The sequence below is a fragment of the Gekko japonicus genome, unplaced genomic scaffold (genome assembly GCF_001447785.1).
Source record: "Gekko japonicus isolate JY-2015 unplaced genomic scaffold, Gekko_japonicus_V1.1 scaffold15, whole genome shotgun sequence".
Lineage (NCBI taxonomy): Eukaryota > Metazoa > Chordata > Lepidosauria > Squamata > Gekkonidae > Gekko > Gekko japonicus.
This window is the reverse complement of record NW_015165830.1, coordinates 2,406,384-2,431,110: the sequence shown is the minus strand read 5'-3', so window position 1 is coordinate 2,431,110 and position 24,727 is coordinate 2,406,384. Positions and strand designations below refer to the sequence as shown.

The 24,727-nt window shown below is 43.1% G+C and overlaps 1 protein-coding gene across 2 annotated transcripts in view; it reads right to left on the bottom strand.

Annotated features, from left to right (window-relative positions):
• LOC107110060 overlaps window positions 1-24,727 on the bottom strand; it is a 44,248-nt gene that overhangs the window by 11,118 nt on the left and 8,403 nt on the right. Inside the window, exons 3-5 of one of the 2 annotated variants that reach the window (XM_015410780.1) lie at window positions 19,120-19,221; window positions 16,913-17,077; window positions 14,557-14,691 (exon numbers count right to left, since the gene is read on the bottom strand). In XM_015410780.1, coding sequence (XP_015266266.1) covers window positions 14,656-14,691; window positions 16,913-17,077; window positions 19,120-19,221 — 303 coding nt within the window. In that variant the 3' untranslated portion in view covers window positions 14,557-14,655. Of the gene's footprint in view, window positions 1-14,556; window positions 14,692-16,912; window positions 17,078-19,119; window positions 19,222-24,727 lie in introns of those variants that run through there. The other variant, XM_015410779.1, reaches the window with a different exon arrangement.

The window sequence follows — 24,727 nt, the reverse complement described above, 5'->3', positions numbered from 1 at the left end:
TCTCCCAGCCTCTTCTCCTATCCCTCAGGAGGCCTGCTGGAGCCTAGAGAAACTGAAGCAGTGGGCTGGCCAGCCAGCTCCTCCTCCAGTGCCTCTATAGCCCTCTTAGTCTGTGGAGTGAGCTCTGAAAACAGAACTGTCTCCAAAGCTCACCCCCAAAAACAGCTCTGGCTGCCCCTACTCCTGCCGCTGAGCCTCAGCAGCAATGGCTTGAGGAGGTACTGCCTGAACAGCAGACCCCTGCCCAGTGCCAGCACCTGCAGGCAACTCTGCTGTGGCCACTCCAGAAGCATCTTCTCAGGGAAGAGGACCACGTGTGGCCAGAGGTTGAAGAGGTGCCAGATGGCTCTGGAGCGATCCTGTGCAGAGGTGGGGGGGTGAAACCACGGCCCTCCCCCTCCCCTCCTCTAGTCTTTTCCTTAGCCTTGCCCCCAGGGCCCCTCTGTGTTCCCTTCCTGCTGCTCATGTTGCTCCTGGCCAAACACAGCCTAACTTGTGGGGAGGGTATTAGGCACCTAACTTACCTGCAGTATCACCTGACCCTAAAAGAGCCTCACACCTTTTTATAAACCCTCCCTCCCAAAAACTAGGTTTTTGTTTCTTTCAGTACAGCCTAACCTAGCCTTGCTTCACTTTGGGTTTTCTCTTTTTTCTGGGTTTGTTTTTTAGAACTAGTGAATTCCTACACTGACCCTGACTATGGTTTAAAGACTATCCTTGAGATGTGGCTTGGAAACCTTTTTATAAGTTTTAGGGTTTTAATCAAACTACCGCTATCTAGATTCTACTGGAATCAGCCTGATTTCCTGCGGAATGCAGGTGCTCCCTAATTGAAACACACAAGCTAAAGAGGAAACATTTCTCTGAAAAAAGTACCTGGCTTCACCAAAGTCCAGTTAGAGCACAAACAACAACACACTACTTTTTGAAAAGTTATATGCTACTTATACCTCTGTTTTATGAGCTGAAGACAAACCTGGCCACTTTTTGTCCTTCTAGCACTGGCCTAGTTAAAGGTAGAACAGCTAAAGCCCTATGCTAAGATTTAAAAATATCAGTTAAAAATACCTGAAACCTTTATTAAAAGCCTATTTAACAATGGTGCAGCAGCTAAACCAGAAGCACACACAGAGCAGTGACCCCACGCCTAAGAAAGCCAAACGTCCACAAAAATATAACAACTTAAAACCTGCTAAAAGGCACAGAAACAGAACCACTAAAAGGCAACAGACAAAGCCTAGGCCTCAGGCAGAAGGCCTAGTCAGTAAACCCCCGCCCTCCCCAAAAAAACCCCAACAAGCCCAGAAAACACAATACAAGGAACTTAAAAAATTTAAACAGCAAAAAGGCAACATAACCACAAAGCACAAGAACCAAAAACAGAGAGCCTAGGCCCCAGGCAGAAGTTCTAGTCAGTAACACCCCCCCCAAAAAAAAACCCCACAAGCCCAGAAAACACAATACAAGAACTATAAAAAATTAAACTGCAAAAAGGCAATAAAACCACAAAGCACAAGAACCAAAGATAGAGAGCCTAGGCCCCAGGCAGAAGACCTAGTCAGTAACCTCCTTCCCCCAAAAAGCCCCAACAAGCCAAGAAATAAAATATCAAGCACAGAAAAAAATTTAAACTACAAAAACAACAGGCTGGCAACAAGACTACAAACTAGAAAAACCCTCCTCCCCCCCCAAAAAAAAACCCAGGAAGAGGCCTGAGAGGCCCTAAAGGCCTACCCACCACCACCACACCAACCCCAAGCCACAAACCCACCCAACTCACAACAAAATAATAAACGTTTTTTAACAGTGCCCCTAATATAATTCAAACCAGTGATGTCTTCTTCTCTTCAGTCTTCCCTTCTGCTGTCTTGATCCGAAGTAGTCCAAGTCAGCAGCAGCAGCAGGAAAGCAGGTGCAGAGCAGTGGCTGAAGCAGAAGCCAGCCAAGCCACACAATCTCCAACCCAGGCTCTCTCTCAGCAGCAGCAGGAATAGGACTGGAATCAGCCAGCCAGAGACCCCTGCTTTTATGCTTTCTGGGCATACACAGAAAGATTTCAAAAAGTAACAAACTTCTGTGATTGGCCAGAGAGCAGTATGCCAAATCCTATTGGCCAGTGCTCTTCCCCTGGGACAGGAGCAAGCTAGTAGTTGGGCTTCAACAAATGAAGCCAGCAGCAGCAACAGTCTTACAAAAAGTTGCAAGCTGCAATGGCATTTGGAAATGCATTGCAGTGATTGGCTATCTGCAAAGTCCCTCTTCCCCCTCCCTCCTGGAAACCAGAGCAAAAGGCAGGAAAGAGGCAAAAACAGCAGGAAAAACAAGGTCCTTTAAACTTTAAAGCCTCCCAGAGTCCGTTTTCGGTATTCCTGAAAAAAGCCGGGGGAAAGCCGAAACGTTTTAGTTTTTTCGGCATTCATTTTTCGGTATCCAATCCAGCTCAGGGAAGCTGATTCAGTATCCCAAAAACCCGAAAAATCCTGAAAAGGTTTTTTTTTTGGGGGGGGGGGGGTTGGTTCAGATTTACCGAATGCATACCCCTAGTTGTAACATAGCTCAGTACAAAGAAAGGCTCGTCTATTTATGAACCATTTTGACCCAGTTTCTGTGATGGAGGTTAACAAATCCTGGGATCTGTGAAGGACACTACTTGTGCTCTGCATCCTTGCCCATCCTGGCTGCTAAAATTATGTAAGGATCACATAAACAAGCCCTCAGTGACTATCATAAATCAATCACTAATTCAGGGCATATTCCCTTGATCAATCAAAGAGAAAGTTATCCATCTACTATCGTAAAACCATCTCTGTAGAAAAATGGTGTGGTCGTTTATCACCTGGACGCTAATCTGCCCATCCTAGGCAAAGTGATTGAGACAGCAGTAGCAGACCAACTCCAGGTCTTCTTGGACAACTAGTGTTGCCAAGCTCCAGGTCGGGCCTGGAGATCTCCCAGCATTACAAGTGATCTCCAGACAACAGAGATCAGTTCCCTTGCAGAATGTGCCTGTTTTGGAAGGTGGGCAGTTTGAAATTACACCTTGCTGAGGTCCCTCCCCTTCCCAAACCCCGTCCTCCCAGGCTCCACCAGGAAAACTCCAGGAATTTCCCAACCTGGAGATTATTTTAAAATCAGTGCACCTAGAGCCAGTTTGGTGTAGTGGTTAGGAGCGCGGACTCTAATCTAGGAGAACTGGATTTGATTCCCCATTCCTCCACATGCAGCTGCTGGTGTGACCTTGGCTCAGTCAAAAGTTCTTTCAGAGCTGTTCTCTCAAGAGCAGTTCTCTCAGAGCTCTCTCAGCTGCACCTTCCTCACAGGGTGTCTGTTGTGGGGAGGGGAAGGGAGAGGGATTGTAAGCCGCTCTGAGACTCCTTTGCGTAGTGAAGCCTCAGTTTTGTGTGTTTCCCTGGGAATGGTACAATGGAGAATGCCCGCATGCAGGGAAACAATATTAGAAATACCAGCCCATTGCCAGCAGCTGTCTTTTGTAAAGAGTTAAAGATTAAATGCTACGGTGGTTCCATTAACTCAGTTACCTCACTGTCTCCTGTTGCCCTATGGTACAGCTTGTTTGAATTTCCAGTACAAAACTGGCACCTGGTGTGATGGAGTGGTTGGGTTCACAGAAGGATGTTAGAGCGGCACTATTGGAGCACTCCGATTGCACGTTTATGCAGCTGTGGAGCTCTAGTACTGGAAAACCTATGTCATTGTGTGTGTGTATGTGTGATGAGCTTAAGTAGTGTGAATTTGTTAGCCAATATGCATTATTGTCTATTTTTTTAACTCTTGTCAAATCTAGAAAAGGAGGTCACTTGTGGAATTGCTAAATTTGCAGTGCACAGACACTGGCTTGGATCCACCAAGGCAATTCCAACATTCACAGGATCTCCATTCTAAGAATGTGACTTCCCCCCTCCTCTTCCCCCTCCAGCTGCAGCACAAGATGCTCCCGAAACACTACTCCTGGGATACAGGGGACCCATGGAACAGCATTTCCAGGACACTGGGAGGGGTTCAGTGAGAAAGTTGAGTTCTGCAGGTGGACATCCTTCTGTCTACAGAAACCCTCTGGTGGATCACTTTGGGGAGGTGCCTTGGCTTATTGGTAGAGTATCTGCTTGACATGCAGAAGGTCCCAGGTTCAATCCCTGGCATCTCCATTTTTAAAAAATCAGGTAGTGAGTCAGGGGTCATTTGGGGGGGACGCGTGGGGACGCCATCCCCCCGGGTGAGGTGCGGGAGGGCGGGGCCTGGAGCTCCCTGCTGGTGCCTGCTGGAGGTCGCCGCCGGCTGTGGGGAGGACACACTTCCGGTGATGTCAGGGGGTGTGGCATATGCTAATAAGTTATGCTAATGAGTCCCCCTAGCTCTTTTTCTACGAAATGACCCCTGTAGTGAGTGATATGGATTACCTCAGCCTAAGATCCAGGAAAGCCACTGCCTGTCTGAGTAGACAATACTGACTCTGATGGAGCAATGATCTGATTCAGTATAAGACAGATTCATCCAAGCCAAGGAAAAGTAAACTATAAATATGCTCAGATGACCCAATAACAGTGTTATGATATCCTCCCAAGAAATAGCTTTAAGCAGTCTTATAATCTCTTTTGGGTTTCATTTGCTGACCATTCTTGTTTTAGTAATTGCTTCTGATTTTGTGTGCTGACCTTTGATGCTGAGCAATAAAACTTGTGTAGCTTCCAGTATAATAAACCTTTGCCCATTTTTTCTTGATATGTCATCTGATTAATCAGAGAATGATTGGGCTAGGAGATACTTCAAAGATCACCAAACAGAGTAACAGAAATAGAAGTGGAACTGGGATGACAGGTGTGATGGACTGACCTCTGAAAATAGGATGCTTAGTGTATCCAATTCAGAGAGCTGGGAGATTAAGGGTTAATGCCTCACTGTGAAACACCATTTGATTGACAAGCTGCTGCCTGCGTGCACCCCCCCTCCTCTCTCTCTGATTGGTCAGTGCCAACTGAGGAGAACTTTAAGAGCAGCTGAATGCTGGGAAAGAGGTTCTTTCATGGCTGTTTGTCCTCTCTGGTGAGTTAGTAGCCAGACAGTGGAGTTAGTGTGTCTGTCAGAGGGAAGTAGACAAAGTAATTTTTAAAGTGAAGGGACACAACTCCTGGACCTTATTGAATACTACCAAAAACTGAGGAAAAGTTCAAAATAGGAACTTTAGTCTAAGCGTCAGTCAGGCTGAAAACCATTTATTCACAGTGTTAAGAACTGAGGATCAGGTTTGGCAGAAGAGATTGGTCAGTAGGTTGAAACTGCCAGTCTAGCCAAACAGAAAAGGAATATTGCTTCTAGGGAATGGAGAATTTTTCCTTCTCAGTTATTCAGTCGGTCCAGCTCAGAAGGGACTCCTGGTTGGTGTGAAATACGAAATGGTCTTAGACTTCTCAGGTTATAGAAATATACTGTGGTTTCCAGAAGGGAGAGAGAAAGAAACACAAATAAAGTGACCTGCTCCAGGAAACCTGAAGAGTAAGAGGAAACATTGTGAAGAATCTTTGTAACTGTAACTAAAATACTTGGTCAATCATTTCTCACTGCTAAGACCCAAGAATACTGAGAAACCAGCTTCAACAATACTCTGTTCTGAGTTCAAGCTATTATATCCTGTAAATACTTCAAAATTTACCTCAGTTTTCTCATCCCCTGCCTATTCCTACCCAACTGTGCCTTTTTAATAAAATCAACATTCCTGTAGTAGGCCACGGTTTCTGGGGGAGAACATGCACTAGGACTATGGGCCTCTTAAGTTAAAAGTAAGTTTTGATACAGCCAAGGACATGGGTGGGGTCTACCCAAACAGTTCAAGATTGGTCCATAGTTAGGCCATGTCTGAATTTGTGCCAGGAAATGTTCAACTAGCATATGGAAACGACAGTGAGCATATGTCTGTTGTTTTCAAACATACATTTATGAAATGCACACAATATAAAGTACTCCTTAGCTGCCCTTTCCCAATTTGGGGCTGAGTTGATTTTGGCCAGGTGAAAGTGTCCAGCATTATCCATCTATAGGAGCAGGGTGGGGGGAACTCCTCTCTGGGCCTGTAATTAAGGAATCTTAATAGCTGGTCCTATTCTAGGGGCTTATTCCTTGTCTTCCTACGGTAAACTATCTGGTCTAAGTGTTCATACAGGTCTTATCTGTCAAGCCCTTCCTTTCTCCAGACACCTTTCAGCCTTCAGAGACCCATGAAAATAAATCTCAGAATTATTTTGGGGGGAGGCATTAACCTGACAGCAATTAATAAGGACTGAGGGCAGGCGTGTGATCGGAGTACAAAGACCTGAAATCCATAATTATAACATAGACTCGAACACGTGCTCCTGCTTTTCCAGGCCTCCTCTTATCTAGACCATGGGCTATTATGAGGCTTGCCTATCTGCAGGAAAGCAATAAAGTGCCCAGTATAAATTTGTACATAAGGCTAAGAGTGCTGACTGGCACTGTTGTTATTACTCCATAATAGGCTGTCTGTAGGACTCAAGGCCATCAGAATCAACTGAAGAATCTGAATATTTTAATTTTTCCATATTTTCCATCCTGTCCCAAACAGACCGAAGTGGAGCCAAGCCCAGTAACAATACAGTCCTACTATTTCAATGGGCATAGACTGGAGTAACTCTGCATAGGATTGTGCTAGGGTTGTCAGGTCCCCCTGGCCACCAGCAGGGGATGGGGGAGTAGGGTTGCCAGATCCAGGTTGGCAAACACCTGGAGATTTGGGGATGGACCTCAGTGGGGTACAATGCCATAGAGACCACCCTCCAAAGCATCCATTTTCTCCAGGGGAACTGATCTCTGTAGACTGGAGATGAGCTATAATTCCAAGGGATCCCCCGGTCCCACCTGGAGGCTGGCATCCCTAGATTGTGCTGTTAGGAACCTGGATCCCATGAGCCATCAGAGGAAGGCACTGGTGCTTGCCCATCTTCCCAGCTGTCCCCCTTCCCCAGAAGTCTCCCAAGGGGAAGTTTATTCCTGAGGTCTTCAAACCCACATGGAATAACAGTCACACAGGTCAGGCAGGAACCTGTGATGGGGAGGGGAAGAATACAAAATTGCTCCCTTCTGTGTTTTGCATGTGTGGAGTTCTGCTGATGAAAGAGGCATGAGGGAACTACATCACCTCCTTCCCCCTTTCCATAGCAGCTTCCAGACTTGCATGGCTATTACCCCACACGGGTCCCATGACCCCGGGAATAAACTTTCCCATGGCCAGAAGGGATTGTTTGGGCAAGGGGAAAGCTGGAAAGACTAGCATTCTTGCACAGACCTTACAGGGCCCTTGCACTGGATCTAAACCAGAGTATTTTAATTCATTTATGTATTAAAATGTTAATATTTTTGAGAATTTCCAGTATTCTGCTGTAACAGTGACTGCTCGAGATGTCAACATCCATTTGGAAAAATTATTTTGCTTTTGCCATTTACTGATTACAACCTTTTCAACCCCACCTTTCCCATAATATAAGAGTAACTCAGGGCAGCTGACAATACTACTTTCCCCTCCCAATTTATATGTGTTTGAAATAGGATTCAGTTCAAGCTATGACTATGGGTTTTGAGAACTGAAAGAACTGGTTTGGTAGAAACAGTTTCCTGTACAGTAGACACCAATTTATTTTTTTCTCACTATTTTTTCTGGTCAAACAGATTTTGCTGAAGCACTATAAAAACCCGCAGGATCTGTGAACAGAAACAATAGACGGATGAATGGAACCTATGTATGCGGACCACCACCAGGGGTCCGCAGCTACAGTCAAGAGCTTAGCTCCTCTAGACAATAGGAACCTAGGATCCTAGTTCCCCCAGCATGAACCAATAGAAACTTTGGCGGGAAATTCAAACCCTCCAAAGGGACTGTGGGTATGCTGGGTGGGTGTGTATGTAGTTGGCCTTGCAGGGCCGGTTTGCAGTTCCAGTGTTTACAATAAACGTGTGCAAGTGCATGTCATTGTCCGAGTCCTCCATGCGGCGAACCCAGTACTTTTCACCAGGGCATTTTTTGTAGAAAAAGCCCAGCAGGAACTTATTAGCATAATAGGCCACACCCTGACACTACAGCTCATTAGCATATTAGGTCGCAGCCCCCTGTTGCTAGAAGTGTGGTCATCCAGCCACACCCACCTTTTGCTTCTTATTCTGTTTACCTTGTTTGTTGTCAAAACCCAAGGCCTTTTTTTGTAGCAGGGACTCCTTTACATGTTAGGCCACACACGCCTACTGTAGCCAATCCTAATGAGTTTCTGCTGTTGGGTGTGGACTATTATGCTAATGAGTTCCTGCTGGGTGTGGCCAACTCAGGAGCCAGCCGGAACTCCGTTCCTGTGCGTTCCTGCCCCCAAATAGCCCTGCTTTTCATCCTGTAGGCAATGTTTACTCCCTCATGCCACTTTCATGTCTCTGAAACAAAGATTTTCTCTCTCTCTTTCCAGTGTCACTCAGATTCCTGTAAAGAACTCCGAAAGATGCAGCTTGGTGAAAATGCTGGAGGTTCAAGATTCCTAATCACCTAACAGAACTACTATTCCCAGGATTCCTTAGAAGGAAACTGGCTTAAATTTTTCATGTTGACAGGTTTTTGTATTACAATCCTAACCACAATTTCTGCAAGCAAATTCCATGGACACCAAAAAAGTTTCCAAAAATTGTGTGTACATTCAGGGCATGGTGAGCAAGCTGTGGGGCAAAACAAACTGAACTTTTTAAAAAATTATGTTTATTGGGTTTTTTAACATTGAGTTCACACATATTGTAACATCAAATCTCTGTAACTTCAGTCCACTGTACAATATTTTCTACCCATTTTTTTACTCTAGACCATTTATTAGTTACGACCTTATCTTCAATCCCATGCAATTGAGCATGTATCATGTCCATTTCTGCGGCTTCCAACAGTTTAAACGCTATTTCTTCCTGAGTGGGTATTTTGCTAACAAAATTCTAGCAATGGTTAAGACATGCAACAGAATATATACCTCCCGGTGCGATACATGATCACTTGCTATTATATTTAGTAGATATACCTCTGGATTAAGTACTATATTTACACCAAGAATTTCCTTAATTATAGTTTGCACCATCCTCCAGTAACTTTCTTTTTTCTGGCATCTCCACCACATATGGTAGAAGGTGCCTACATTTGAATTACATTTCCGGCAACTATTGGAGAGATTCTTCTGACATTTAGCTACTCTGTCCAGCAACCAGTACCATCTTTGGTGCATTTTATATACATTTTCTTTGTATGTCACTGCCCTTAGAAATTTTAATTTTTTCCAAACCAAGTGCCACTCATCTGGGTTTATTGTATGACCTATATCCTGCATCCATGTAACCATAGACGTTTTTACTATTTTGCCTTCGGTATATTCATCAAGCAACCAACTATATGTTTTCTGAATCAACTTATCGTTTGATGATAACCAAATCTTATCTAGTACAGTCTTGCTTTCTTCAAAACCAATGATCATATCCTTATCATATCTAGACCTTAGTTGGTTAGCTTCCCACCAGGATAGTTTAATATTATATTGTTCTGCTAGTACCTCTGAAGGCTTTAATTTATTTTCTTTATCTAGCAAAGTTTCATATTTTTCCTTATGATTCGTCATTATAAGAGTGGGTCTTACAAAAGCTTCTAGTGGTGAAACCCTTAAAGGGATTTTCTTATAGTTTAGATCTTTTATATTATTCCAAATTTTATGCAAAGCTCCCCTTAACGTATGTTGTTGGAAGTTCAAGTGTATTTTATCTTTTTTATACCAAATGTACACGTGCCACCCCATGCAAAGATCGTGGCCTTCTAGTGCCAAACATCTTGTATTCTCCAACATAATCCATTCTCTTATCCATCTTAGGGCAGCAGCTTGGTAATACAGCCTCCAATTTGGTACACCTAAACCGCCTCTTTCCTTTCTATCTTGTAAAGTCTTCCATTTTATTCTAGCTTTCTTCGGAGCCCAAATAAATTGCCTGGTAATTTTATCTAACTCATCAAAATATTGTGTCTTTTTAACTATCGGTATATTTTGTGCTAGAAACAAAAACCTTGGCAGTATATTCATCTTTAAAATTGCAATCCTTCCCATCGTTGAGATGTGTAGATTTTTCCATTTAGCCAAATCTTTTCTAACTTCTTCTAGTAGCTTAATATAATTATCTTCCATTAGCATACTACATTTATTTGATATAATAATACCCAAGTATTTTACTTTTTTCACCACTTCCATGTTAGTTATATCCCGTAACTATTGCAATATTTCTTGTGGACAGTTCTTAACCAATAATTTGGTTTTTCCAGTATTAATCCTAAAGCCATCCACTTGACCATAATCTCTAATCGTCTTTAACAACATTGGTATAGATTGTAAAGGGTTCTCTACAATGAACAAAAGGTCATCCGCAAAAGCCTGTAATTTATATTCTTCCCCTTGTATTCTTAATCCTTGAATTGTGTTATTCTCCCTCACTAGATTATTTAACGTTTCCAAAGCAAATATAAATAATAGAGGGGATAGTGGGCATCCTTGTCTGACACCCTTTTGTACTTCAATAGACTGAGTCAATTCTCCATTAACTAATATCTGAGCATATTGTTTCCTGTAGATTGCCTTAATCATATTCAGAAATAATTCTCCGGGTTCCCAAAACGGAATCTTTTGTATCATAAATTCCCAGGATAAATTATCAAAAGCCTTCTCAGCATCTAAGCACATTAACACCAGTTGTTTCTTGGATGTTGTTCATAGTATTCTAAAACATTGATCACCGTACGCATATTCGTCCTCATCTGTCTCTTAGGTAAAAATCCTGCCTGATCTGTGTGTATCTTTTGTATTAAAACTTTTTAAAGTCTACTAGCCAACTTTGCTAGCCAAATTTGCATATATTTTATAGTCAGCGTTCAGTAAGGAAATTGGTCTATAGTTTTTAATTTCCTCTCTTTCTGTATATTGTTTATGGATTAAAGATATAACTGCATGATTCCAGGATTCGGGTGTTTTCCCTACTATTCCTATTTGTTGTAGCAACTCTTTAAATGGTAAGCAAATCTGATCTTCAAATATTTGATAGATCTCAGCTGGCATTCCATCAGGACCAGGTGCTTTCTTTTTCTTCTGTCTCTATCGCTTTCGTTACTTCATACATAGAAATTGGTTGGTTTAATGCACGTTTTCGTTCTTCATTAAATCTATCATTATTATTCTGTCCTAAACACTTTTCTATTAAGAGTGGATTTTGCTCTTCCTGGTTGTATAAGAATTTGTAAAAGTCTTCCACGATCTTTTTTATTTCTAGGATTTTATATTTTTCTTCTCCTTTACTGTTTCTCAACTTGACTATTGTCCTTTTCTCTCTCTCTTTCCTGAGTTTGTATGACAACCATCTTAATGGTTTATTCGCGTTTTCAAAATAATATTTTGTGAGTTCTATTTTCCTGGCTATTTCTTGTGTTAACATCAAATTCATTTCATGTTGTAAATTTTTAAAATTTATTTCTTATTTCCGTTGCCATGTCTTCTATCTTCATCTTTTCTTCTTCCCTTTTTATCAAATTCTGAAGATTTTCATATTTTCCCCCCTTAGTTTATTTTTCCAAGCTTTTTGATTAATACACCACCCTCTCATGTATGCCTTGAATGTATTCACTGCTTTTTACTTGTGAATACTGTGGTAACACAATCAAAGAAGGAAATTTTTGGACCACAAGTCTACTTTATAATCACTGGGCTAGTGATAGCACTTTAAAGGTCTTATGTGCATATTGACCCTGTGCCTGGTGATTTTATTTTTGAACAATTTACTTTATGGTCCTTATTGAATTTATACTTTGTATATATTCTTGATTGTGTGTATGTGAATATATGTATTAGCCATTTTGCCACATATATATGACCTATGAGGAAGGTCTATTTGGCCGAAACGCGTAAGGTCAAGCTTTTAAGCCCTTGGTATTGTAATGTTTTATATATAATTGTTGTAAATGGGCCCCTGTATATGTTTTAAAATTTGTTATTAATAAATACATGTATCTTTTCCTACTTTTATTAGATAGGTTTTAATATTGGCCCTCTTCTTCACTAACCTTTGTTTGGTTCTGGATGCCTTGAATGTATCCCATACTATTCCAGTTGAAATATCAGGTTGCAAATTTCTTTTTTTTAAAAAAAGTGTTATCTCTCAGTCTTCTTTATGAAATCTGCATCTCTAAATAGACCTATATTTAACTTCCATCTGCCTCTCTTTTTTCTTTCTTCAAAAGACACTGTTATCGGATTGTGATCTGCGAACGTATTTGGTAATATTTCAACCTCTATGAGTTCTTTAAACATTTCCAATTATGCCCAGACCGTATCAATCCTTGACCATGCTTTGTGCCATGCTGAGTAAAACGTGTAGTCTTTCTTCTTTGTATTTCTTGTTTTCCAAACATCTAGTAAGTTGTATTCATCCACTATCTGCATATACACATTAGGTACGGTTGTTCCTTTATTTCTGTTTTTCCCCCCAAATTTTTCCTATCTAATTTTGGGTCTAAGACTCCATTAAAGTCTCCTATTATACAAATATTTTTGAATTCTTTCATTTTCAATACATCTTGTAACTCTTTATAAAACTTGTCTTGACATTGATTCGGAACATATATAGTAACCAATAGTGTTTCTTTTCCATTCCTAAATATAGTCGTGGCTACAATCTTTCCATCTTCTGACTTATAAAACATATCCGCCTTAATGTAATTTTGGATATAAGTCACAACACCTCATTTCTTTTTCATATCTGCTGAAACAAATTCATTTCCTAATTTCCTATTAGCTAAATATTTGACATCCCCTTTCTTTATATGAGTCTCTTGTAAGCATACTACATCTGCTTTCAATTTGACTATTTGATTAAATATTCTTCTTCTTTTCTGGGGGCTGTTTAATCCATTAACATTAATCGAAAGAATTTTCATCCCTTTACTCATGTTTGGTTTATTATCTTTTCTCTGGCTCTATATTGGAATCTTGACAGTACATAAGAAACCGTGGTCCCTCGTCCTCTTTTGTCTTTCTTTCCCGTATTTTCCCCAGGTTTTCCTTTTTCTGGTCCTGTAGCGCCCTCTTCTGTCTCTTCCTCTTCTTCCTCTTCTCTAACCTCATCTTCCTCTTCCTCATCCCCTTCCTCCTTCTGCCCCCCCAAGACTTATCCATATTTCTCCAGAAAGTTTTCAACCTTGAATATTGAATCTAGATGGTGTCTTTTACCTTCAAAGTGAAATAGTATTCCTTCTGGTATCAGCCATCTAAACATAATTCCACTTTTCTTCAACAAATTTGTCACAACATGATAGTTCTGTCTTTTATCCCTTACTCTACAAAGAATCTCTTTTAATAATCTAATTTCAGCTCCTTGTATCATCACTTTATTTTCGTATGATGCCTTGAGAATCTTTTCTTTCATTTCTAGTCTATAAAACTTTATGTGTACTTCACGCGGTAACTGATGTCTTTTCTCATATGCGGAATTACATTTATATATTGATTCAATTTCAGCTGAAATTTCTTCTTGGGAGCCTACTTGTAGTTGCTCCCCTAGATTTTGAACTACAACCGCCTTCAATTTTTTTTCCAGATTTTCAAGTATATTTTGGCATCTAATCACTAGAGCAGCCTTATCTATCTCTAGGTTAATCAACGTTTCTTCTATTTGCTCATTTTTACTTTTCTGTTCCTGTACTTCAAAATCGATATCTCTTACCTTCCCCTTCATCTTCTCACAATTAGTTCTGATTTGCGCTATTTCTTGTTTATTCTCTATTAATTGTTTTTTAATCTCTTCTTTCTCTAATTTGATCTGTTCAGTTATATTCTGTACTGGCTCTAACTCTTTTTTTAAGAGCGTTGGTAAAATTTCTTCCACTGTTGTTCTAACCGTCTAGGCTACACTTTCTTGAATAAACATCTTTAAGTCTTTCAATGTCATCTGCCCTATATTTGTAGTACCTGCTTTCAGCTGGCTCATACTCCCTACCTGTCCTGGTGATGTCAGTGATGGTTTCCTAGATCCCGAAGCCATTAATCTGGTAAATATCTCAACCTAGGATATTTCAAAATGTAAAGATATTTATCTCAAATCTCTTTCTCTAATCAGCTACTCTCAATGAAATTTTATTATTATTATCTCTTGTCAGCTTTTAACCTTGTGCTGAAATACCTGCCAACTCAGAACCACACTCCCTAAGGTTGGCCACAGAAAGAACCAAAGAAAATGACAAGTAAAATTTTTTTAACAAAATCTTTCTGTGGTTTTTCTTTCCTATTCCTTTCCTGTTTCCATATCACACTCCTCTTCTATTATGATGTTTTGTTTTTAAGTTCTTAGATCCCTATTTCTCTCTTTCTTTTTCTCTTTCTCCCAAACTTTCTAACTCAAATCTTGAGTTCATTACAGATCTTTCAGTACTTCTTTCAGCCCTCTTTCTCCATACTTCCGGTTATTTTTGGCCTTCTGTGCAGTTTTGCTCTCCTTTCCACTCTTTCACGTTGCGTCGCGTCTCTTCATCAGCGTGTCCCTGCATTGATCCGCTACATCACTACATCATCTCGGCTTCTCCTACCTTCAGCTTCAATGGCGATTGCTCAGTGTTTCTCCAGCTGGCACCTAAAAGAAAGGCAAGAGGGGAAAAAACCAATCTAAGTGCAGACTTAATTACTTGACAGATATAGCTACTATGTTTCCTATTTGCTCTTTCTATGTCTGTTAGTCCTTCCCCAATCACACTATGTTCTTTTCTGCGGCCGCTTTGGGGAAGATCCGTTTCTCTTTCCTTCTCTCTTTTCTCTCAGCGTTTCTCCCCAGCACACCTCCCTCTATCCTACTCAACTCAACCTCGCACACAAAAAAAAGGAAAAAAAACTCCACTCAGGAAACAAGCTGTGGAGGAAAATCATTTATTTCTAAAGAAAAAATACTTAGCTTTGGTAATTCTTCCTCTGTTGAGACTCCAATCGGTTCTTGCGCTCGGCGTGACTTGCATCTCATCTGGACTCCATATACTTTCCGCTTCAGGACAAGGCTGTACTGCAGAAGGGGGGGGGGTCGCCACCCCCTCACCTCTTGTCAGCAAAAGTCCCTTGCTAGAGCTCTCTCTCTGGGAGAGACCTAGGTGTTGGAAATGCCTTGAAGTAAAGTATACAGATAGGCAGGCATGGAGAGCTAGCTCACCACCCGTCCGCCCTCGCTGAGTCCGGAACCGGAACCCTCGATCCAAAACAAACTGAACTTAAACCACAGCAAGACACTAAAGCAGAGAAGCATGTGAATGCCTTTCAGTGCAATCCTGTGCATGCTTACCTGAGAGTAAGCCCTGTTGAATACAACAGGACTTACTTCTGAGTTAGCCTGCACTGGAATGTGCTGTCATTCTGCTAATTTTCCCTCCTATCTTCTGACTGGGATATAAGGGATCACCGTTCCTAGTTGTATCTGACAAAGGGAACTTTGACTCTCGAAACTTCTCCTGAAGGGGACAAAGAGAACCCAGTATAGAGGAAATTAAGATTACTCTAGTTTTTTGTTGCACTTTCTCCCCAGTTTGGGTCTATACTGTAGAGACCAATGAATTAACCAGACACATGCAAGTTGTATCTGAACAGTTCCCTGTTCATTACTGTATGTTTGCAATGGGACAATGGCCATAGCTCAGTAGTGGGAAACGTGTTTTGCTTGCAGAAGTACCTCCATTCCTGGTGTCTTCAATCAAGGATATTTTAGGTAGAAGGGCTAGGAGAGGCCTTGGCCTGAGACCTTGCAGAGCTGCTGCTAGTCAGAGTAGATGCCATGGGGCTAGTTCAGTGACACCCCCCTAACGTGGGCACCAAGGTGCCCACCTGTGAACTTCGTGACACCCAGTTGCTTCTTTGACAAAACTTTCCTTTCCCAAAGCAAAGAGCCAATCCTGGCTTGCCTCCACCTCACTGGAGCAAGAGGTGTTTCAGAAGAACCTAGGAAGCAGGGAACATCCATTCACAAGCAGTTGCCTACATTGTAGATGGATGCTTGGCTTGCACCCTCTCAAATTTTGGCGGAATCAGCCCTAAAGAGCAGCCATTTTGTGGTGGCACCCATTCTTTGCCCTCAAAACTCCCAAAGTGCCCACAGGCTCAACAAGATCAGGCTAGCTAGGCAATATAAGGCAGCTTCATAGGTTCTATTAGACTTTCTTCCAAGTAAGTCTTCTTTGGACTGCAGTCTTCATGTGTTGGGAGAATTGGCAGATGGCAAGAACTGAATAAAAGATAGCTGAAATAATTCCCAGATTTCCTAATATCAATCCCTGTCTTGATCCTGATGGGAATCTGCCCATTTGGACTCAACTCATACTGTGAGGTTGAAATGGATGTGATGGCAGACATGGGTAAAAAGATGTGACAGTGGTCCACTCATGCCCTTTCTCATATAAACAAACACACTTGCCACACAAGTTCAGCCCATTCACACATAGAACTGGCACACTTTAGGCATGACAGGATATGTGTAGAATGCTTACAGGTAAACACTTGACCCATGGCTGCCCTCCAAATCTGTTTTTGGCTCCTTGTGGAAGACAGAAGAAATGCTACCTTTCCAAAGATAGTCGATGAATCATTAACCAGAAGGAATGTAAACAAGAGGATTAGCTCTAGAGCCTCCTGGTACATTATGTTCCTTTTCCAAGAGATAAAAAAGCCATTGAAAAGAGAGCAGAGTCCTACAATATCACAGCAAGGAGTACTACGCACAAGCTATAGAAATGAACCCTACAAATAGGACAGTTCTGTACATTTACATGATACAGGGTGGATGCCTGGACAATCAAAGAGCTTGGGTGACTGTTTCTCACCTCTTGGGAGACTTCTGCCCACAAACCAAACCTTTCGGCAATCATCTGGTGGATCTCCCGCTGCCGATCTTTCTTCCGCACGCTCTCGTAGCTTGGCAGGCGTGGCTGTTCCCACGGAGGCAGCTGATAGCTGCTGGGGGGTCCAACACAGAAGAGTTCATCCCCCTGGATACACAAACTAAGGTCACTTCCTTGTTCCATGACAGTCATAGGAAGCCTTGCCCTCACTGAGTACAATCCCTCTAAGCATTGCAGCCACACTGGACTAATATGTTTATGGCACATCCACAGACCGAGGTAGTTCAAGGTCAAAGCCAAGATGAAGGTTATCCTCTTGCCCTCTCTTTTTCACTTACTTCAGTGATATTTTTTCAAGCCTCTCTTTTTCAAAACCTGCTTTAGACCGTTCTAGATCCTGAGTATACAAACTCACCTGGCTAACAAAGTTGGCTGAAATATTACATGTGAGCCCTGAAGACACCTTACGAGGCCATCCAGAGAACTAGTGTGGTATAGTGATTAGCATGCCGGACTAGGACAATGATCTCCTCCAACCCACAGGCTGGGACCCTCTGATAGGTTGAAAAGCCCTATCTCCCAAATCAAGAGCCCCAGTAGAGAGCTTGTTTTTGTTGTTCTTTTTTTTTTAAGAGGTTTTTTTTTTTTGCTGCCAGGCCATCTTCTTAAAAAAATTTTACTGGATTGAAATCTTCCCTCCCCCCACATGTCTATGGAGGCCCTCGCTGTTCAAAGTGTGCATGCACATGCACATGCTGCCCTCTTCCCATCTGAAAACAGAGGAAGGAGCTGTGTCTCTGTCAGAGTCGTGCTGTTCTTCTCTATACCACACACACTTACAATTTCCCCTGCTGAGAAGAGCCATCTGGGGAACTGAGATCAGGGCTAAATCATGTAATTTACACATAGGAGCCATTTGCTATCACATTTTAATAAGGAATTCTGAACATCCAAAGTTAAAAATGCATAAAAATAAATAAGGGAGAACCAATCTATACATGTGGCAGAATCCTCTTGTAAACTATGTTTGGATTGTACAATGTAAGGCTATAGATTGGGGGAACCACATATTTGGATGCTCCTCTGCCCGACAAAGAATTACAGGCCAGCCTTCTTTCTACCTGACATACTTGTTCCCTATGCACAGGGACTTCTTCCTCAGTTTAGTGGGTCTTCAAACATGCTGTGCCCCCCGCCCAAGTCTGAAGAGATTCAGTCTAAGAACAACTGTTCCTTGTGGCTCAATGTACATTGATTGTCAAGTTAAACACCAGTTAATGTGCAGCAATAAAAAAAATGGAAACCAACACACGCAGTAAAATTAAACCCAATTGTTCAAGAGCCATTACCAACTCCCTCCTAATGTTAGCTGTGGCACTAGCGAAATAAGCAACTATATATGGTTTCTTGTAGCTGCCCAGAATAATTCCAATTTTTGCATGGGGAATTTTTGTACTAAAAAGGAAGAAACCCACCTACTTCTTCCCAATGTATATAATCTGGAAGGTAGTGCAACTACTTTAGCCCATCTCTCCACTGACCAGACTGGAAAAGAGCAAAGCCATTCCTGATATTTTTCATAGAACCCGTTTCTTTCAAGTGGACTCTGAGGTTAACACTTACTCTATTAAAGCCTCTAGTTATAGGGCTAATATAAGTACATATGTGCTGCCAAGCTGCAACTGACTTATGTCAACCCCAGCAAGGGGCCTGCAAGGCAAGTGAGAACCAGAAGTGGCTTGCCAGTGCCTTTCTCTGCAGAGTCTTCCTTGGTGGTCTCCCATCCAAGTACCAACCCCGCTTAGCTTCCAAGATCTGATGAGATGGGGCCATACCATACCGTTCCACATCCTGTGAGGCTAATAAGGCATCCTATGTTTTGAAATGCAGTGCTCCATTTTGTAAAACTAATGGCCTGCACTGAAAAGTATCTATCTCAGCATGAACAGCCTAAGTCTCAGCAGTCCCAAGATAAGGCAGTGTAGTGTAGAGGGACCGCATGTTGAACTTTGACAACAAACATGTAGTTGATTAATAATACTACAAACCATTTCATCAGTTCAATCCACACGAACCCTCCTTTTTCAGAGCCTCCTCCCACCCTCTCCCTTGTGCTTTTATTAGCTTCCCACACATGTCAAGCTCTTCTTACGGATGCTCTACCCCATCCATAAAAGGTCTCCTCCCACCTGTGCAGTGTCAGAATTTTCAGCAGTGCTCTCCAGACGCTGAGTTCCAGACTGGAGCCCCACCAATCGCTGGTTGCTACTGAAGTACGGAGGAGGACAATCCTATATAATGTGAAGAGGGAGGGAAGGAAATGAAAGTATGAGCGAGCATTCCTGTTGGGAGCTTTCTGATTCTGTGCCAAGATGTTGGCAAGTGACACACTGCACAGAACAAAGGCAGCAAGCCGTCTATAGGAAACAGTAACTCTTCAGTTATTCTTTACTTTAGGCACATCCATATATCATATGTTGTTATGGGAACCTCTCTAATTCAACCAGAGGCAATGTATGTTGGATCGATGTCAACAAGAAAAGCAAGAGGTGAACCAGAAATTAGGAGAGGATTTTGATGATTTCTAAAATGGGAAATCTGCTTGTGATAACCAACCTCTCTAAACATCATCTAAGGGTGATGGTACATGTCACCAAAAAAAAGAAAGGCTGTCACACATACAAAAAGGCAGCCTCATATGGAGTTCTCCCCCTCCTCTTCTACATAACCTCTAGTTCAACTTATCTCATGTCCTGATGTCATTATGCTGGGCTTTTTACCACTCTCCCTTCCTCTGCCTCAGGAGGGAAATGTTCATTATAATGACACACTGGCACAAAGTATGTTAAAATACATAATATGGGGGAATCAAACATGAGACGAGGCAGCCTTTTTAAAATATGTGGTCCTGCTTTCACATCTCTCTTATCTATCAGGGCTGGAGGTGTGTTTTTATATCTTCAAGGGACAACATTTCCATCTTCACACCTCAGCAGCAGCAGCAGCAGCAGCAGCTGAGTGGAAGAACCCTTGAAGTACAAACGAAGGCTTATGTCTGGGCCAACAAACCAAGGGTCATCTCCTTCATGTTTCCATGACATTTTAACCTACTCTTAGCCTGCCAAAGACTGGTGTCTTTCCAGCAATCTTCTTTGTTCATAGAGCCCGTTTCCTATTATGCCAGATGTGGTTTCCATAAAGTGGTTTCCATGAGGTGGACCCATCACCTTTTCTTTGTTACATCATACTGCTTACAGGGCATGTGTCATCCAATGAAATACTAGCAGAAATGGCAAGCTGCTCAGGCCATCATGTTAAAGAAAAAATAACGGGCTGCGGCTAAACTTCCTCTTGCCAGCAAACCTGACAGCGTGCAGTAAGCTAAGGATCAGCACCTCTCATAAGTGTGTGTGTGTGTTCATATCAGAGGAATTATGACAGCACCAGTAGCAGTGATCAAAGCATCTTGGGTGTAGATAATAGTGAATCATCTATAGAAATTCTCAGCACTGGTTCTTCCTATCCCTGATCTCTGCAGGTGTTTTTCTCTAGAGCAGACTACTTTGAGTATAATCAGGGGGTCTAAAGCAGCGGTGCCTGGTGATCCCGAGAACTGAGTGAGTGCACAGGCCCCACCTCCACTTAGACCCCTTTGAACTCAGTGAGTCATTAACTGATAAGCCCCTGCAGAAGGGCCACAGAAACACAAAGGGGAAGGAGTGGGGAGCCACAGAGAGAGGGAACAACAGGCTGCGTAAGTGCAAGAATGGAGCAGAGAGACTTCACTGCAGGGATGAATGTGGTCACTGCCGGAAGACTGCTCACTTCAAAGGATGTATCACTCCTGTTCAAATACCACAGAGCTATTGTAGGCCTAAGAAAAATTAAATTATTTGTCAGTTGTTAAGAGCAGAATTTAAACAGGCCAAGGTCTGTCTTCAGGCTGAATACTTTTCCTCTGGTGAAAATTAATCTCTCTAAGTGAGCTACAGCAGGATGAAGAGGGAAAGGACATTAAGGGGTAGCAGACTGTAATGCTCTTGTGGGAGTATGGCCAGGGGGAGGGCCACTCCCAAGCCTCACTTGACTACAAGAGGTCAAAACCTCAGTTTTGTATTTCCCCTCTTTTAATCCTCCTTTCTCCCTGTAGTGGGCAGTTTATGCCCATTGCTCTGAGATAAACCTTTGCAGGTGTCTGAACAAGAGGCACTGTATCAATGGCCTGGAGGGTTTCATTGTCTTCCCATTAATCCCTTTTTGAGCAGAAATAACCAGCTTGGTTTCCGGTAGCTGTGCAAACTGAGTCTGGGATTTGAAAGGTGAGCTATAAGCAAATAAGGTTCAGGCGTTGCATGTTTTACTGTTTGCAAAATGGCCTGACATGTGGTGGTGATTCACATGGCCCAAAGCTCCCCAAGGCCATTTTCATCACAATGTGGTAGGCCTTTAAGCAGCTGAGTCCATTTGAAGATATTTAACAGCACGCTGCCAGATGTCCAGGATTGGATGACCTGGCTTGCGACAAAACAGGTCAGCTTTGAAAGCACTAAACATGAGACAAGAGTATGGCATGGCATGATGTCAGTTATGGGACAACCTGGAAATAATATCACACCCCTCTAGGAGTTGCAAAAAAAAATCCCTCTATAGTAAAATCATAGAGTTTCTGGCGTTTCCTGGAGTGGACTGATCTCACTTCCAGGTTTCCCCTATAAGAGATGTCATGCCATCGCTCAAGAGGAATTTTTTTTTTTAGATTATTTTTCTCCTGCAGGAGTAGTGGTGAGAAATGAGAGCCAGGTGTGTGGAATGTCCCGCCACTGGTGGGAACTTGGCAGCCCTAATCTACCCAGCTATCTAGACATTTCCTGAGATAACTGTTTATATATGGCGTAAAATTAGCCATGATGACAGGCTTCACCCTGGGCCCCTCCGGCCTGAATTCATGACATGTTAAAGGCTTTATTGGCACAAGGTAACTCACCAGGGTGGGTTGATAAAGCAGAGGTTATACAGGGGTAGCCCGTCAACCTTTAAATGCTATACAGAGGCCCCGGTCACACGGAAGGTTTTGGCCCGGGAGAGGGACGGATTGGGGGCGCAGCAAGCGGGCACGATCTCACCGCAACATCTGGGAAGTGGCGCACACCCGTCCCCGATCCGGCCCTTCAGGCCGAAAACCCGCAGTAAAAAAGAACCACCCCCAGAGGAGGACTTACTGGGAACGCCGCATCAAGCGCGGCCGTGGGATTGCCGGCACGCCCGACGTCTGGAGCAATCCAGGCTCCTGGCCGAACTGCGCATGTGCACACATGCACAGTTCGGCTGCCTCGCTCCCCTTTCAGTGGCTTCCCCCCAGCATCTGATCGTGCTGGGGAGGAAGTGCGCGACAGCTCAGGGTATCTATGTGATCCCGCCACCGCGTGTCTGTTTTGGTGTGGCTTTAAAAAGCCACACTTTGCCCGTCTTCCCCCCCCCCCCCGTGTGGCAGGGGCTAGAGCTTCTCAGAGAAAGGTTCTCCTAAAAACTTCCACTCCCCCCACCATCTAAGAATTGTGGCTAAATCAAGGATAAGACAGATGCAAGCTATTTCAAATTAATCCTCAGTGGCTATTCTAAAGAATTTGGATTAATAATGATATTATCTCAATTACTAAATCCTTTACGTCCCCCGCAATGTTGTAAGACCCTGTACAAGACTAGGACTTGTTGCAAGATAAAGTAATGGATTCAGTTCTTCTGAGCACATCCAAGGTATCTTTAGGACCAGAGCAATAAACTCATAACAACAATGAGATAATGATATGAAGACTGTGTTAAACTGCAGAAGTCCCTGGGACACAGAGGAACTTTCCTGGGAAACTCTCTTCTCCTGTGGCTCTTGCTCCTTTGTCCTTGCTCAGGGTCAGGGTGTGAGATTGCCAGTCGAGAAGGAGGAAAACCAATCGGGGCAACTTGATCAGTAGCAATCAGCAGCTGCAGCTTTACATGGCATGGAGAGAAAAATTAATGCCTACTTCTGTACACCGAACAAGAGCAGGGCTGAGAAAAAGATAGCTATCCTAGCTCGATGGCAACCAAGGTTGCCAGGATGTTTTTTTGCCAGTTTGTTTTTCGGTGCCTTTAACAGCTACTCATCATCATGTATTCTCCCATAACAGGAAAAACTTGTAATATTTCTGCACATCACGGAGCTGTTAAAGTCACAGGAGTGCTGCTAGAAAAAAAGCTGGCAATTCTACGCAAATCCTAATAAGAACTGTACTGCAGGTGGGCCAGTTGGCCATCTCTAAACCAGCCGTGCGGGGCTGTTGTTGTTGTTGTTGTTTTGTAGGAGATCCACTCTGGTGTCGTTTGTTAGACTGTCAGACTAGGATCTGGGAGACCCATGCTGGAATCCCAACTCTGCCACAGAAGCTCACTGGTTGATCTTGGACCACTCACTCTCAGTCTATCTTCACAGGGCTGTTGTGAGGAAAAAATGGGGGATGGGAAATGATGCTGCATGTCACTTTGGGTCCCCACTGGAAGACAAGCAGAATATAAACATCTAAATCTGTGGTACTCTCTCTGTGGCTCACAGAGAGCCACATTCACAATTACTGGCAGCCAAAAGACTCACATGACTACTATGTGCCACCCCACCAAACACATACAAACAGTAATATGATTTATTTATTTAATTCACTTGTACCCTGCCTTTCTCCCCAATGGGGACCCAAAGTGGCTTACATCGTTCTCCTCTCCTCCATTTTATTCTCACAACAACCCTGTAAGGTAGGTTAGGTTGAGAGGGTGTAACTGGCCAAAGGACACCCAGCAAGCATGAGTGGGGATTCGAACCTGGGTCTCCTGGATACTAGTCTGCCACTCTTAACCACTATACCACACTGGCTCGCTATAAGATAGAGCTACTAAGCTTAAATATATAACTTTCACCTTTTAAATCATCACTACTGAACCTTAGCCAGTCCTTCTGTATTTGGAGTGAGGCGAAGGGCTTCCGTCTCTGCTTTCCAGCTCTCTTCTCAGCATGAGGCACAGCTGGATGGGCAAGAGAGTGAGAATGCCAAGGTGCTCAGAGGAGGACCAGCTGCCTGTGAAGAGAGGGGAGTAAAATCACCCCCCTCCCCCCATGGCCAGCTCACTCTTCTCTGATGCGGCTGCCATAGTGGTGGTGATTTTATTCCCCCGTCTCTGTAGTCAGCTTGCTCTTCTTCCGGCAGCTACCCAGCGCTGAGATGAGAATGAGGAGGCTGAAGGGGTTGCTGGAGGAGGTTGCTGGAGAGGATGGGCCCTTCCCTTCCATCCCTGGCACCAGGCCTGCAGCTGAGGAAGGCTCACAGCTTAACTATCCTCCAGTCCTTCCAGCAGTGGCTCTTTTAAGGAGGGAACCACCTGCCAATCACAAGGGTTACTGAACAACAACCTTGCCTACTTTTCTGGAACATGGGAAGGGTGCCATGTTGGCAAAGAGCCACAGGTGGCTCATGAGCTACCAGCTGCATATCACTGATCTAAATGACAGAATCATAGAATTAAAAGTTGGGAGGAGCCTAAAGACCATCCAGCCTAGCCCCCTACACTTAAATAAACTGATCTGAAGCTCAGTCTCTGCTGATCCATGGACACCTCTGCACTTGTACACATGTACGTTAACAAAGGGGTTTATTCCCCCTAGAGAAGCAGTGGCAACCCTGAAAACAAAATCGACACACATTCGGGTTGGGGTCCTTTGTGGATGCTGGTGGGGAATTCAGGTGAAGTTGACCTTATTCTTGCTGTTCCTCCTTCCCA